The 12,967-nt window shown below is 47.0% G+C and overlaps 1 protein-coding gene across 5 annotated transcripts in view; it reads left to right on the top strand.

Annotated features, from left to right (window-relative positions):
* Positions 1-11,753, top strand: part of ppp1r9ba (protein phosphatase 1, regulatory subunit 9Ba) — a 53,409-nt gene extending 41,656 nt beyond the window's left edge. For 4 of the 5 annotated variants that reach the window (XM_072712433.1, XM_023820858.2, XM_023820856.2 and 1 more), the window contains 6 exons: positions 1,376-1,511; positions 3,531-3,674; positions 3,933-3,986; positions 5,317-5,546; positions 6,584-6,698; positions 7,463-11,753. In XM_072712433.1, the coding sequence (XP_072568534.1) occupies positions 1,376-1,511; positions 3,531-3,674; positions 3,933-3,986; positions 5,317-5,546; positions 6,584-6,698; positions 7,463-7,513 (730 nt within the window). In that variant the 3' untranslated portion in view covers positions 7,514-11,753. The remainder of the gene's footprint in view (positions 1-1,375; positions 1,512-3,530; positions 3,675-3,932; positions 3,987-5,316; positions 5,547-6,583; positions 6,699-7,462) is intronic. The other variant, XM_023820859.2, reaches the window with a different exon arrangement.
* The last annotated feature ends 1,214 nt before the right edge of the window (positions 11,754-12,967 follow it).

The following is a 12,967-nucleotide window of genomic DNA, read 5'->3' on the forward strand; positions in this document are numbered from 1 at the left end:
ACTGTACATATTTTATTAAATGAAAATGCATGAATCATATTTAATTAAATTAAAATTAAGAGTAAATCCTGCATTTATGCTCCACATAAGATTTCCACATCTGCTACATTTTTGCTGCATGGTTTGCCTGGTAGAGAATAACACAGTTTGGGCAAAATGGGTTTTCAGGGACCATTTTATGTTAGTTTGCTTTCTGAGCACCCGCAGTGATAAAATAGCAGCAGTGCTCTAAACCACCTCTGGGCCTTGCTTTCCAACCTTCACGCTGTTCTCTTTCAGCTGCTATTATTGTTGGTTAAGACCATCTTGTTCTGCCGCTTGTATTTCTGGAAGACTGCAGTACAGAGAAAAGCTCTTGCCAGTGGCCCCAAGATCAGTGCGAGATCACAGCTGTTTGCAGTGTCTCAGCTACACGTGAAATGTGTCATTTATTTTGCCGTAGCATAACATCCTTTGAAATCCCGAAACATCTATGTTCGCCGAAACACCAGGCGTGTCCTTCACAGCCATCCTGCGTAGGATTGCGCAGGACAGTGTCTTTGAGAAGTCGCTTGTTATGTTTTTTTTTTTTATCAGTCAGGATACACTGTCCCCAGCTGTGTGTGTCCTGCGTTATCGCATCTTGATCAGCTAGGTGACAGGATGGCCTAGCGGACACTGACAGCGAGGAAACGGCGTGCGTGGGGCGTCGGTTAGCAAAGTGCAGGGGTCTCCTCTGCTTCCATAGAGTGATGCGTCCATCTGAAAGATGGGGGGGGGGGGGTGAAAGATGAAGGGGCGGGGAAAGGGGAGAGAGTGCAAAAAGCAGCAGTGTCATGGTAAGCAAGAGATGACCCACGATGCCTTTCACATCTGAAAACGTTTAAGCAATTTGTCTTTTTAATCAGTATCAGTAATTTATTAATTAGATAATGTTGCTGGAGCAGTTGGTGTTAAGGGCCTGTCAGCTGTGGGATTTGAACCAGTGATCTTCCAGTAAGAGGCACCGAGCCCTGCCCCGCAGAGCCCCACCCTGCCCCATTCAGACATTTTAACCAGCTGAATAAACATTATAGTGGGATACCTAGATATCCCATCTCAGATGTACTATTCCAGTCAGGATACAACAGAAATTAGGTCCTAACCAGAAACAAGATCATATACCTCTTTGTCTGTTATTCTGTGCACATCAATAATATCATTCTGTAGATTTGTAGCAGACATGCTGGCATACATAAGAATGCACCACACCATGCCTTATACCCCTGGTCAAGCAGCAGGCCATATGGGTATGGCCGCCCCATACTCAGCTGCAAACACTTCCTTACAAGTCACTACTAATAGACACATTTTCACACGTGCTGCTTTTCTGATTGGCCGACGCCTTTATTTGCAGATTCGTGATTGGCCGAGAGAAGCCCGGTGAGCAGAGTGAGGTGGCCCAGCTGATCCAGCAGACCCTGGAGCAGGAGCGCTGGCAGCGGGAGATGATGGAACAGCGCTACGCCCATTATGGGGAGGATGAGGATGAGGTAAAGGTAGCCCAAAAAGCCAGAAAAACATCAGTGGCACGTGCTATGTGATAGACAGTGTGCTAACGCTAAGCTGCTATGGCGTCCACACTGAAGGAAAGCGTTTAGTTCTAACTTGCCAATGCTAAATTCAGATATTCAGAGAGGCTACTTGTATCCATACTTAAATGTTCAGCGTATTTTGATCTTGACTTAGACCCTGCTGAGTAGATTTACTTGTGTCCTTTTGCTAGGTGAGGCACTCACAGCGTCTGTTCAGCTGTACAAAGCCGAGTGAAATAACAGATCAGATAAAAATGTTCCGACGACGGTGTGCAAAAAAAATCGGGGGTTAGTGATGAGCGTGCCTGCGACTGCGGCCGTGATGCACACTCTGTGAATAACTGGGGGCCTCTGACCTCCCCCCACCGCACCTCCCCATAGCCTTAATGTGAGGGTTTCTACCTTTCCTCAGTTATGCAAGAAGAACAGTGATTTAGTGACGGGGGGGGGGGGGGGGGTGTTTTAACACTTCAGATGGGATTAGAAGAGAGGTGTCTTGTCATCCTGATTTCACGACGCAAGCCAGTGCCAGCTGAGAAAATGCTTCTATTGGTCCTTTTGAAACATAAACTTAAAAAACGCTCAGATCCACAACAGTAAATTGCATAACCGGCACAGATGGTGGGTGTTTCGGGAGACAGATCCAACTTCTTTTTAATATTTGGGTTTTTATCAGCAATAATTATATAACCCGTGAGCCAAAATCCAGTTTCGGTTCATTTCATGTTTCAGGTTTGGTCTGGGTACCCTGGGGTCGTGATCCGTTCTGAATAAACACCCCACTCTGACTCCCTCGGGGAGGTTACCTACTGCCAAGAATTTTGAGCTGAGAAGAAGGTTTTGATGTGTGACTATCATTGTGTTTTTTAATGGTGGTTTGGCCTCCAAATCAAAGGAGGGAACCAAAATTAGGATTTTTGGCTACATTAGACTTATTAGATTTACTTGAGAGCTGGGAAGAACAGTGGAGCAGCTCATTGGAGGAGTCTGTGAATGACGGAATGGAAAGGTTTCCGCCGGCTTGTCTGCTGCAGCTTCTCTTTAAGGCTTCCTGACATGTCCTGCTCTTTTTGTGCTTGTGTGTGTGGCTGCTTCGTACACACATTCATTTATTCAGACGTGATGTGCTTCCCAAATTGCTTTGTGGGCATTCTGCCTGCCTGGATTAGCATAAACTTGACCACTGTCCCCACCTCGCTGTCCTTCAGATCCTCTTCATCAGCGTAATGTTTAACGTGTCTTTGTGTAAATACAAAATGGTGGGCTGTATTTTGTTTTGGTCTGGTGTGGGTCTCCCTTACTCAGACAACTTATTTGATTTGTCGAAATAAAATTGCGCCATCTGCTGGCCGGTAGCCATAGAACTGTGTGGAAGATACAGCACTGACCATATCAACAAAGAAATGCAATGCTAGTGATTAAACCCATCTTTACTATGAAGCATTATGGGCTGCGAGCAGAAATGAGTTTGCGACGCACTGCATTTGCAGGTCAGATGTAACCTAACTCAATAATTCTGCTTTTGTACAATTGTTCACAAGATTGTATGCTCTGCAAAGGTTTTTGCTTTTGTTCTTCTCTTAATGGGTCAAGTGGTATCGATCCATCACAGTCGCCTTAGGAACTTTTTTTTTACCCTATTAGCAACACACTACATAAACTACTAGATAAAGCAAGATATCCAGCCAGCTATATTTTACTAGTTAATCTACACAAGTCAGGATGTACTTATCAGGAGTAGAATATTTGTGAGTGAAGTAACCTGTGAGCAAAGTAATAAACTAAAAAATAATTGAACACAACGACCTAAAAGGAAGCCTTGGAGTAAGAGGAACATGACTTCAACACATTAGGTGTATACTCTATACATGTAGTATGGCGACCGTACTAGGTTATCGGGATCCTTTGGGGTAGACCAGGGTGTCCTTGAGTGACTATAGAGGAGCCCACGCTGAGCAGGCCCCCTGTTCCCGTCAGACCGGCGAGTACGCCACCGACGAAGAGGAGGAGATGAGTCCCATGTTTCCCAACGCCATCGAGGTCTTCGACTTGGCTGAGAGTGAGGACATGCTGTCCCCCATGGAGATGGATCCAGAGAAGCTGGCCCACAAGTTCAAGGAGGTGAATGGCTGGGGGGTGGGGGGGCTGACTGCAGAGAAGGGAGCTGGTCAGACTGCTCCGCCATGTCCGCACCCCATCTGTGGTGCGGCGTCCATACTTTCTGTAAATATTTTCACTGCTTTGGCCACTCCTTCAAACCTCATGAACCGTCAAAGTGGTGAATCTTCTTAACCTGTCCATGCTGCTATCATTCAATTTGCTGAAGTTCTCTATTATTCCAACCACACATTTTGTTTTTTGTTTTTTTTATCCCATCAGCTCCAGATTAAGCATGCTGTGACTGAGGCTGAGATCCAACAGCTGAAAAGGAAGGTGCGACCACAACGCTTCACACCGCGCTTTACAGGACGTGGTTATCAAGCCTATAGCACTCCATTGCCAGGAAGTTAAAAATAATATCACGCAGGGTGTCTTTTTTCATAGAATTTCTAAGTTTGTTGGGAGAGAAAAATATGATCATTTGATAGATGTGCATGTCCCAAAACATCCACCCAGCCAGCATAGGATGGAGGAGAATCAGAAGAACGGTCACAATGCATCAGTATTGACCGAATCCCAAAGTCAGTGATGGAGTGCAAAGCCATTAAAGCAGTCATGATACTGGTGATGACTGATACATTACTGGTCATGAATTGGGAAGAACAGCACTCAGTAATGTCATTCAGTAAGGTTTCAGGGCACTTAGATGCAGTAACCATGAAACAGGCCAACAGTCTACTGGCTTAAGGTCTACTGTTCAGGAGGGTCCCCGGTTCAGAAACCATCCTTTCAGAACATATGCCCAGTGGATTGGAGGCCTATCCCACTAGTGGATGCCTTACCAGTAAGGGAGTAAGGGCCTATGCAAGCGGAAACTCATCCAACCGCTAACACCAGAGTGAGTGGATCACAGCCAAGATTGGAAAATGTACTGAAAAGCATTACAGAACCAGGTGAACCTTTTAAGAGTGGCAATGGAGATGCATTGGTCTATGGCCACATAGCTCTTGTCTATCCTTGTCCTCCTGGATGATGTCTGAGACGGGTGTAAGCTATCAAATATAGCTACTTGTCTGTGTAGAGTGGCTGGTGCATAGGAATGTAGAGTTATACTTCCAGAGCTGGAGGTTTGATTGCATGTCCCAGCTCTTTGTGTGTGGAGTCTGTATGGTCTATCCATCTTCATGGTGGTTTTCTTTGGGTATTCTTTTCCTCTCTTGCAGTCTGCTTGTAAATGAATTGGTATCAAAAATGTGTGTGTGTGTCCTGTGATGAACTGGCATCCCATCCTGGGTGTTCCTTGTCATGTGCCCTAAGTCAGTGTTTCCCAACCCAGTCCTCGGGGAACCCCGGACAGTCCACATTTTTGCTCCCTCCCAGCTCCCAGCCAATCAGGAACACCGAATACCTGGTACAGGTGCGCTGAGCTGGGAGGGAGCAAAAACGTTGACTATCCGGAGTTCCCCCGAGAACTGGGTTGGGAAACACTGCCCTAAGGGGCTGCCCTGGGATAGGTTCCAGGATCACTGCAACCCTGTACTGGACAAACAGATCTTATGATGGATGGATGGAAAACTCCATTTTTAAGCCTAATTTCAGTGGCGATGTTGTAGTACAATGCACTATGAGTGATGCTGACCGCATGCCGATATTCCTCGTGCAGCTGGCCCAGGCCGACCAGGCAAAGCTGCGCTGGCGCATGGAGAAGGCGCAGCTGGAGCAGAGCCTCCAGGAGAACAAGGAGCGCGTGGAGAAGTTAGAGGGCTACTGGATGGAGGCACAAAGCCTGTGCCAGGCCGTGGACGAGCACTTGAAGGAGACGCAGGCCCAGTACCAGACATTGGAGAGGAAGTACAGCAAGGCCAAGCGCCTCATCAAGGACTACCAGCAGAAGTAAGGGGCGCTGCAGGCGGGGCAGCTGGCGGGGGCAGTGCAGGCGGGGCGGCTGGCGGGGCAGCTGGTGGGGGCAGTGCAGGTGCGGGCAGTGCAGGCGGGGGCAGTGCAGGCGTGGCGGCTGGCGGGGGCAGTGCAGGCGTGGCGGCTGGCGGGGGCAGTGCAGGCGAGGCGGCTGGCGGGGGCGCTGCAGGCGGGGCGGCTGGCGGGGGCGCTGCAGGTGGGGTGCTGGCGGGGCAGCTGGTGGGGGCAGTGCAGGTGCGGGCAATGCAGGCGGGGGCAGTGCAGGCGGGGCGGCTGGTGGGGGCAGTGCAGGCGGGGGCAGTGCAGGCGGGGCGGCTGGCGGGGGCAGTGCAGGCGGGGCGGCTGGCGGGGGCAGTGCAGGCAGGGCGGCTGGCGGGGGCAGTGCAGGCGGGGGCAGTGCAGGCAGGGCGGCTGGCGGGGGCAGTGCAGGCGGGGGCAGTGCAGGCAGGGCGGCTGGCGGGGGCAGTGCAGGCGGGGGCAGTGCAGGCAGGGCGGCTGGCGGGGGCAGTGCAGGCGGGGGCAGTGCAGGCAGGGCGGCTGGCGGGGGCAGTGCAGGCGGGGGCAGTGCAGGCGGGGCGGCTGGCGGGCATTTTGCTTTTTTATTCCTTGCAAATTCTACACTGCTGAGATAATTTAACCTTAACATTCATGCTGATAATCACTGAATTACCAGCAGCCAGTCAATTCTCATAGGGTTTGTGCATTTCCTTCTGTGCAGATGAGAATAGCAGGAATAAATATTGTGCAGGTCTTTAGGGAAGGGGAAATCCTGTGAATATTGCAATACATCGTGGGCCTTTACACACCACGTTTAATTGGCCTTGACGGGCTTTGAATAGATGTCGATTGTATATAGCTGCATGCTCTTTAGTGGGTAGATCGGATAGATGAAGTTTTGGTTAAAAGGATAAATGGCAACGGCTGGTGCCAGAGCCTGGGAGAGATCTACAGTACCTGGCCTGATCCAGGTCTTCCTCAATGTCTGTTTATTCCCCTACCCTCCATCATTTCAGGGAGATTGAATTCTTGAAGAAGGAGACCGCCCAGCGTCGCGCCCTTGAGGAGTCAGAGGCATCCCACAAGGAGCAAGCAGAGAAGCTGCAGGAACAGGTAGTGGAGGAGGATCAGGTGAAGACTGGGGGGGCAATGCGTGGGGTGTGTGTCCGCGTGGGCGAACGTGTGGGGGGCCGCTCAGCCCCGGTCATCTGCGGGCTCTCAGACCCAGCTGGCTGCCTCTGTCTCGGCCCAGACTGTACCACGTTATCATCGTGTAGGTGACTCTGTGACTCATGGTGGAGGAGGCCCCCAGGCTAAGGACGAAGGCAACCCCACATGCTTGAGGGGTTAAGGGACTTGTTTTTGATGTCAAGGGTTTATGGGAAGGTTTTTGATGTTAAGTATGTCTGGGCTGGTCTAGGTCCAGCAGCATGCAGGGCTTCAGAGTGCCTACGAAGCCGACTCCAGCTGACTCTAGATTCTTCTAAATATACTTAGGTTTTCACGTCAGCTACCTAGAGAACTCAAAACACACTTGGTTAGAATTTAATCTATAATTTATCATATAACAAAAAATATACCACTTTTTTGGTACAGAGCTTTGTATATTTAATGGCACCTCTACCCATTAAATATGAGAATTAAGTATCTGCATGAATACAGAAAAGACTAAATCAGAATAGATCAATGGTCAGAGCCTTTGAACCTTTGGGTATCATCATCGGCTCACCATGGCTCTGCAGCAGTCTTTCTTCCTCTTGGCAGATGCACCGAAGCACCCAAAAGCTCTGCTATGAATTTATGTATATATTTTATGGCCCATTCACTAGATGCCGCCTGACGTGATGCAACTATGAGGGACCTACTGCCTCTAACAGGTGCCTTTTCCTCCTTAGATAACAGATTTGGAGTCCAGGGTGGAGGCACTGAAGACACCCGAACCCTAATGCACCCTAAAGAAGGGCGAGACGCTTTTATAGATGGCCGTCATTTTACCTGAATTGTACTGGTGGATAAGAGGAAAGAAAAGAATAAATAAATTGCCAGTCCTTCAAAACAAGTGGCTGGTAGGGGCAGCAGTGGGGGAAGGGGTTTTTAAGAAATGTATGTCTGATGTCCTTTCTCCTACCTGTCATTTAACCCAGGGTGCCCCACGAGATGAGTTCGAGTTCGGTTCTGGATGTGTTTGTGAACCTTCCAGCTTCTGTTGCTTAATATTATTTTTCCTTTTTACATCCATATACTTGTGGTGTGTGGAGAAGCGTCGCTCTCATTGGTCAGTTTTAGTTTTTAAACATTCCTTCGACTTCACTAGCTAAGAACATCGCTGCCATTGGCTGCTGGCTCGCCTACCAGTTGTACGGACTCCCTCAGTGTCTGAGGAGTTGACAGTATCAGCACAGCTCCAGCACGGTCATTGCTATGACCTGCTATCTGGGGCTGGTTTACTCCTGCGTGCTGTAAATTCTTGAGACTTTTGTATTGGTTTTAATGACGAAAACATCAAGGAAAACCCCTTACTCCTAGCCTCCCAATGAATCGTTGGGCTTTTTCTGGGTCTGTACAGAAGTGATGTGAAATATTAGATGGGATGGACATGGTTTGTATATATTCTTTATATATATTTAAAACTGTTACAATGGAAGGAGATGGGGGAGGGGTGTAAAATCCTTTGGGGGGGACTACATCTGGAATTGAATAAGGGAATTTGATGCATAAATTCCAAATGTCTGGACCTCAAATGAGCCACTTTGAGGATTTGAAACTTTGGAGACAGAATATTTACAGGTGCAAGGATGCTAAATCATTAATGTGTCTATACGTTTATGCCTTAGATCAGTATTATTTGATTTTTGCGCTTAACTTGTAACAAATAGAGAATTAACACCCACAGTATCTAACGGTCTCATTCTCATTGCGTGTAGTCGAGTAGCAGTGCTAATTTATCAAGGTCTGAGCCCTTGTTTTCCCAAAGTGCTTGAGTAAGTTGTGCTTTACCTTGGGGCGGCCTTGCATGGCTGAGGTGAAATCGGAGAGAGAGAGAGAGAGAGAGAGAGAGGCCCCACTGAGCGCACGGTGATGCTCTGTGGCCAGCAAACCTGTTCCTCAAGCAGGGTTGGTGTCTCTAGCCCCAACCCTGAAACCTACTGCTGCCTTTTCCTCAATACTCTCCTTCTTCACTTTTTATAATGAGTTTGAGTAGGTCTGTCCTGTTTTCACAGCAGAGAGGAAATCAGTGTCGGGGAAATGTTGGCTACTTTTCCCAGCATGCTCCTCGGTCTACTGAATTTTTTTTTTCCTGTTTATCCTGATTTGTGGACGTTTTGTTCCAGCCATAGTCAATTAGCATGTTCAGTTGACCGTGAACTGCCATTATATGTCCAATTTACCATCAAAACCCTTTGCGTTTTATGGATTACTGGGGTTGTAATGAATAACCCGAGGCTCAGAAGACAGCGATAGTGACCACCCGCTGCTAGGCCTCGTTGCAGTTACTCTTGACTCTGGCTGGGTTTTAGACACTTTGCATTCTTGAACCATTAATGACAGGAGGAATCGATGAATGAAGGAACAAACTTGCAAGTAGCAAATCCCCTCCTACTTTGTAACATGTTGTAAAAAAAATAATACATTTCAGTGTGATTGTGTTAGTCTGATGATCAAGCATTTTTTACATATTTAAAGCTACGATTTTAGATGGATTAGATGCAGACATTTCCACTTGTTTCATTTTCCTGACCATGGATGTGCTTCGATGTATTACGGGCATTTTGAGCTAGACCTTTAGATCAGTGTTTCCAAATCCGGTCCTCAGGGACCCACAATTGGTCAATGTTTATGTCCCCTCCGAGCTCCCAGTCAGACACATTTTAGCTTGGGAGCTGGGAGGGAGCAAAAACACGGACTGTCTGTGACTCCCCAAGGACCAGATTGGGAAAAACTACTTTAGATGAATCTTTTACTTGTTATGGCTTTGCTTCCTATTTTTCTCATGAGCATGTGTTTAAAAAAAAACAATTATTGCAAAAAAAGAATCCAACATGTATACTTCAGGATGAGATGGGCCATCATATAAAGAGATTATTTCCGTTTTAGAAACAGGAGGCAACTTTCCTTACGGTTATCTCCCCTAACAAAAAGTGCCAATCTGAATGGTCAGGGTCACTGTTTTCTACTGGATTTTGAATAACATTATTTACTGCTAACAGTAAAAAAATAAATAAAAATCAGTCTCCCCTCCCCAGTAATGTCAGACTATAAGGAACATCTGTGGGTGTGAGTGGACACTGCATTTGTAATTCGAGGGGATGAAGCCTGACAGTTCTCTGTGCTGTGACATAACATTCACTGTTGTTTTTTCTGCTGGATGTCTGGTTCCAAATTTAGATTTTAAATACTGTGGCTTTTGCGTAACCACTAACTCAGAATCCAACAAGGAAAGTTACTTCTGTACAAATGGCCTCCTGCCTCACTTCACTCCACATTTGGCCTTAAGTGTCCGCCGCTAAAATCCTACAAAAATCAGGTGGAATCCAGGGAATGTCAGGACTGCGTACATCTGTTTAAAGACATGCTTATTCTGTAGTCTGGATTATGTAAGTAGGTCAGATGGACATTGCCCCCCCCCCCACTTGCTGGACGTTGGACAGACGCACACAGTACACGTGTGCTCATGGATGACTGTTAACTAAGCCTGCTTTGTCTTCACATGAGGGCTATCTCTGTCCAACCAGGAGGGTCTCCTCCTAGAGTGATATCTAAAACCAAGGAGATACTCCTCTGTCTGATTTCCTTCAAAGGACACAAGCTCAGTGTGTGATGGGTGTGTGGCCATGCATACATTTCTACTGGGACAACAGGGTTAGAGTTGAGCAAGCATATGGTACAAGTGGTGTAAATCTGCCAGTCTATCGCACAAGGCCCATTAAATAGCATCCATGTGTAGCCTTTGTATATTGCATTAAGGGTCACAAACATGTCACTTCATAAAATCCTTTTAATTTAACCTATGCCTGTGGTCTACGATGAGGAAAGGTTAAACCTACCCTTTAAACCAAACTGATCACAGCTGGGTGCCACGGGCCGGCCAAACCGCCACTGCAGCTGCGTGGTCACGCCCCACGTCGCCGGAGCTTCCTCACGTCCGTGTGGTGGCTTGCTGCATACCTGTTGTGTTCCCACTCGGATTCCCCTTCCACATAAAGCACGGCAAACCGGCTGTCCCTTAACACAGCAGTCACTTTAGCCGTTACCAGCTCTGGTTATCCTCTGCTGCTGCTGCTGAAAACGAGGACGAGGCGGGACGGTCAGCCGCCCTCCCTCCACGTCGCATGGTCAGACTCGGCAAACAAACTGGACAAACTGTCTGGCCTCAGGCTTTCATTTGCTATGTTGGACGTTTGTTTTTTTTTCCCCAGAGGGGAAAAAAAGCACTAAGCTGGGACAAACTGGAACCCCCAAATGGGGGAATTTAAGAAGAGAAAAGGAGCAATAACTGGATTAACTGGAGAAAGTTGTGAACAGCGGTGAAACCCCCCCCCCAGACAGTTGCCATGGTGAGACTCCGATCCCTGCCCCCCAGCACCAAACAGTTCGTCACGACGAACACGACCCCGTGGCTTCCTGCGTCACTTAGGAGAACATCTAACTGCGACGCGGTCAGCTGCCAACGGGAAGCCGCCTCCACAGTGACATCGTGCCACCAGCGAGCGCGTCAGCAGTAAGGCTTCCATAAGGCACATGGCGGATGGGCTCTGCTGTTCCATACGTCTCTGGGAGGAGAGAACGGCAAAGCAGCGATGCGAGACGAGGTTTAAGGCCAAGTTTGTCTTCATACTTATTCGCTTCTTCTGTTGCCGCCTTGTTTTTACTTTTAATTACTTCCCTTGGCCAGTTTTATCGATACCTGATGCCTTGGTAGTGTTATTGTGAGACGACTCCAAGACCAAACCTCTGCTCATATCCAAAGGCATTCGCTTACAAATTAATCCCCCATCGATAAACATGCCCAAGAACTTCTAAAGGTAACTTTGGTCTCTTTTTTTTTTTAACTTCCTCTGTAATTGGCACCTACAGTAAAAACAATCTGTTTGTTCTGTTCCGTTTCATTCTCAATTAAACTTTCATGTTCATGATGCATAATTCAGTCATTATTAATAAATAAGGATTTGTTGAACAGAAAGAAAAGGCACAGACTGGTGATTTTGTTTGAATGTTTGTCATTATTTGCTGGATCAGAGGTTTGTACAGGTCCCACAGGTCACATGCTTTACTCCATCATCTCCATACATCCCCCCCCTTCCTGCAGAAACCTCTGCTACCATGGTGTGCCATCTCTGGTCCCACAGAGCAGCTCCTCCTCGGTAGCTGCTTCTGGAAGGTCAGACACTGTTCATTGACATCAAAATGTAATTAGGGGCCTCATGTTAAGTCTGCAATTTAATCAAGCCTACTTCTGCCTGCAAATGAAATTAAAGCATTGATCCCTGAGGTTTAATTCTCAAAAAAAAAAGTGACTGGCTTAATTTCCTAAAGATCGATTGCAATTAATTTGAGAACTCTGGAAAAATATAACATGAACAAACAATCAGGGATGACTGGGACCCTGGCTGATAACTATTATGTTAATAAACCAGTTCATGACAGATCTTCTGCATGCTAAACAGGACTTATTAGCAAACAAAGATGTGTACTGGATAGGGCTCTATAGACCACAAGCTACATGCGTGGTTGTGCCTGGTAGCACACAAGTATGTAAAGGACAGCATTAACTGAAATGTCTGCTTTTACACACTTTTCCTTCTCACATATACTGTGAATATATTATTATTTAGGCCCTGTAGATTCAGCTGATTATGTATTTGCATACATAACCTCCTGTACACTTTAAATCATCTCTAGATTATTGATAATACTTAGTGTAAATGTTATGTAACTTGTTGTTATACTGTTTTGGTTTTGGAATAATAAGAAAAAAGTCTGTCCATGTTCAGCACAGATGCAGGGTATGCCCACACATCACTTCATTCTACAATTTATCACTGCAGCAGGGTATGCCTACACATTACTTCATCCATCACTACAGTGGATATGCCTGCACATCACTTCATTCATCGCTACAGCGGGGCATGTCTTCACATCACTTCATCCATCGCTGCAGCAGGATATGCCTGCACATCACTTCACCACCACAACAGGGCATGTCTACACATCACTTCGTCACAGCGGGGTGTGTCTGCACATCACTTCATTCATCACCACAGCATGGTGTGCCTGCACATCACTTCATTCATCACCACAGGAGGGTATGCCTTCACTGGTGTGGATTCGGCCCATGGCAAATTCAAGTTTTGTTTTTTGGAAATTTCTGTATTTTTATTTTCTGCAAATATTTTCGATCT

This window comes from Paramormyrops kingsleyae, chromosome 5 (assembly GCF_048594095.1).
Source record: "Paramormyrops kingsleyae isolate MSU_618 chromosome 5, PKINGS_0.4, whole genome shotgun sequence".
Classification (NCBI taxonomy): Eukaryota; Metazoa; Chordata; class Actinopteri; order Osteoglossiformes; family Mormyridae; genus Paramormyrops; species Paramormyrops kingsleyae.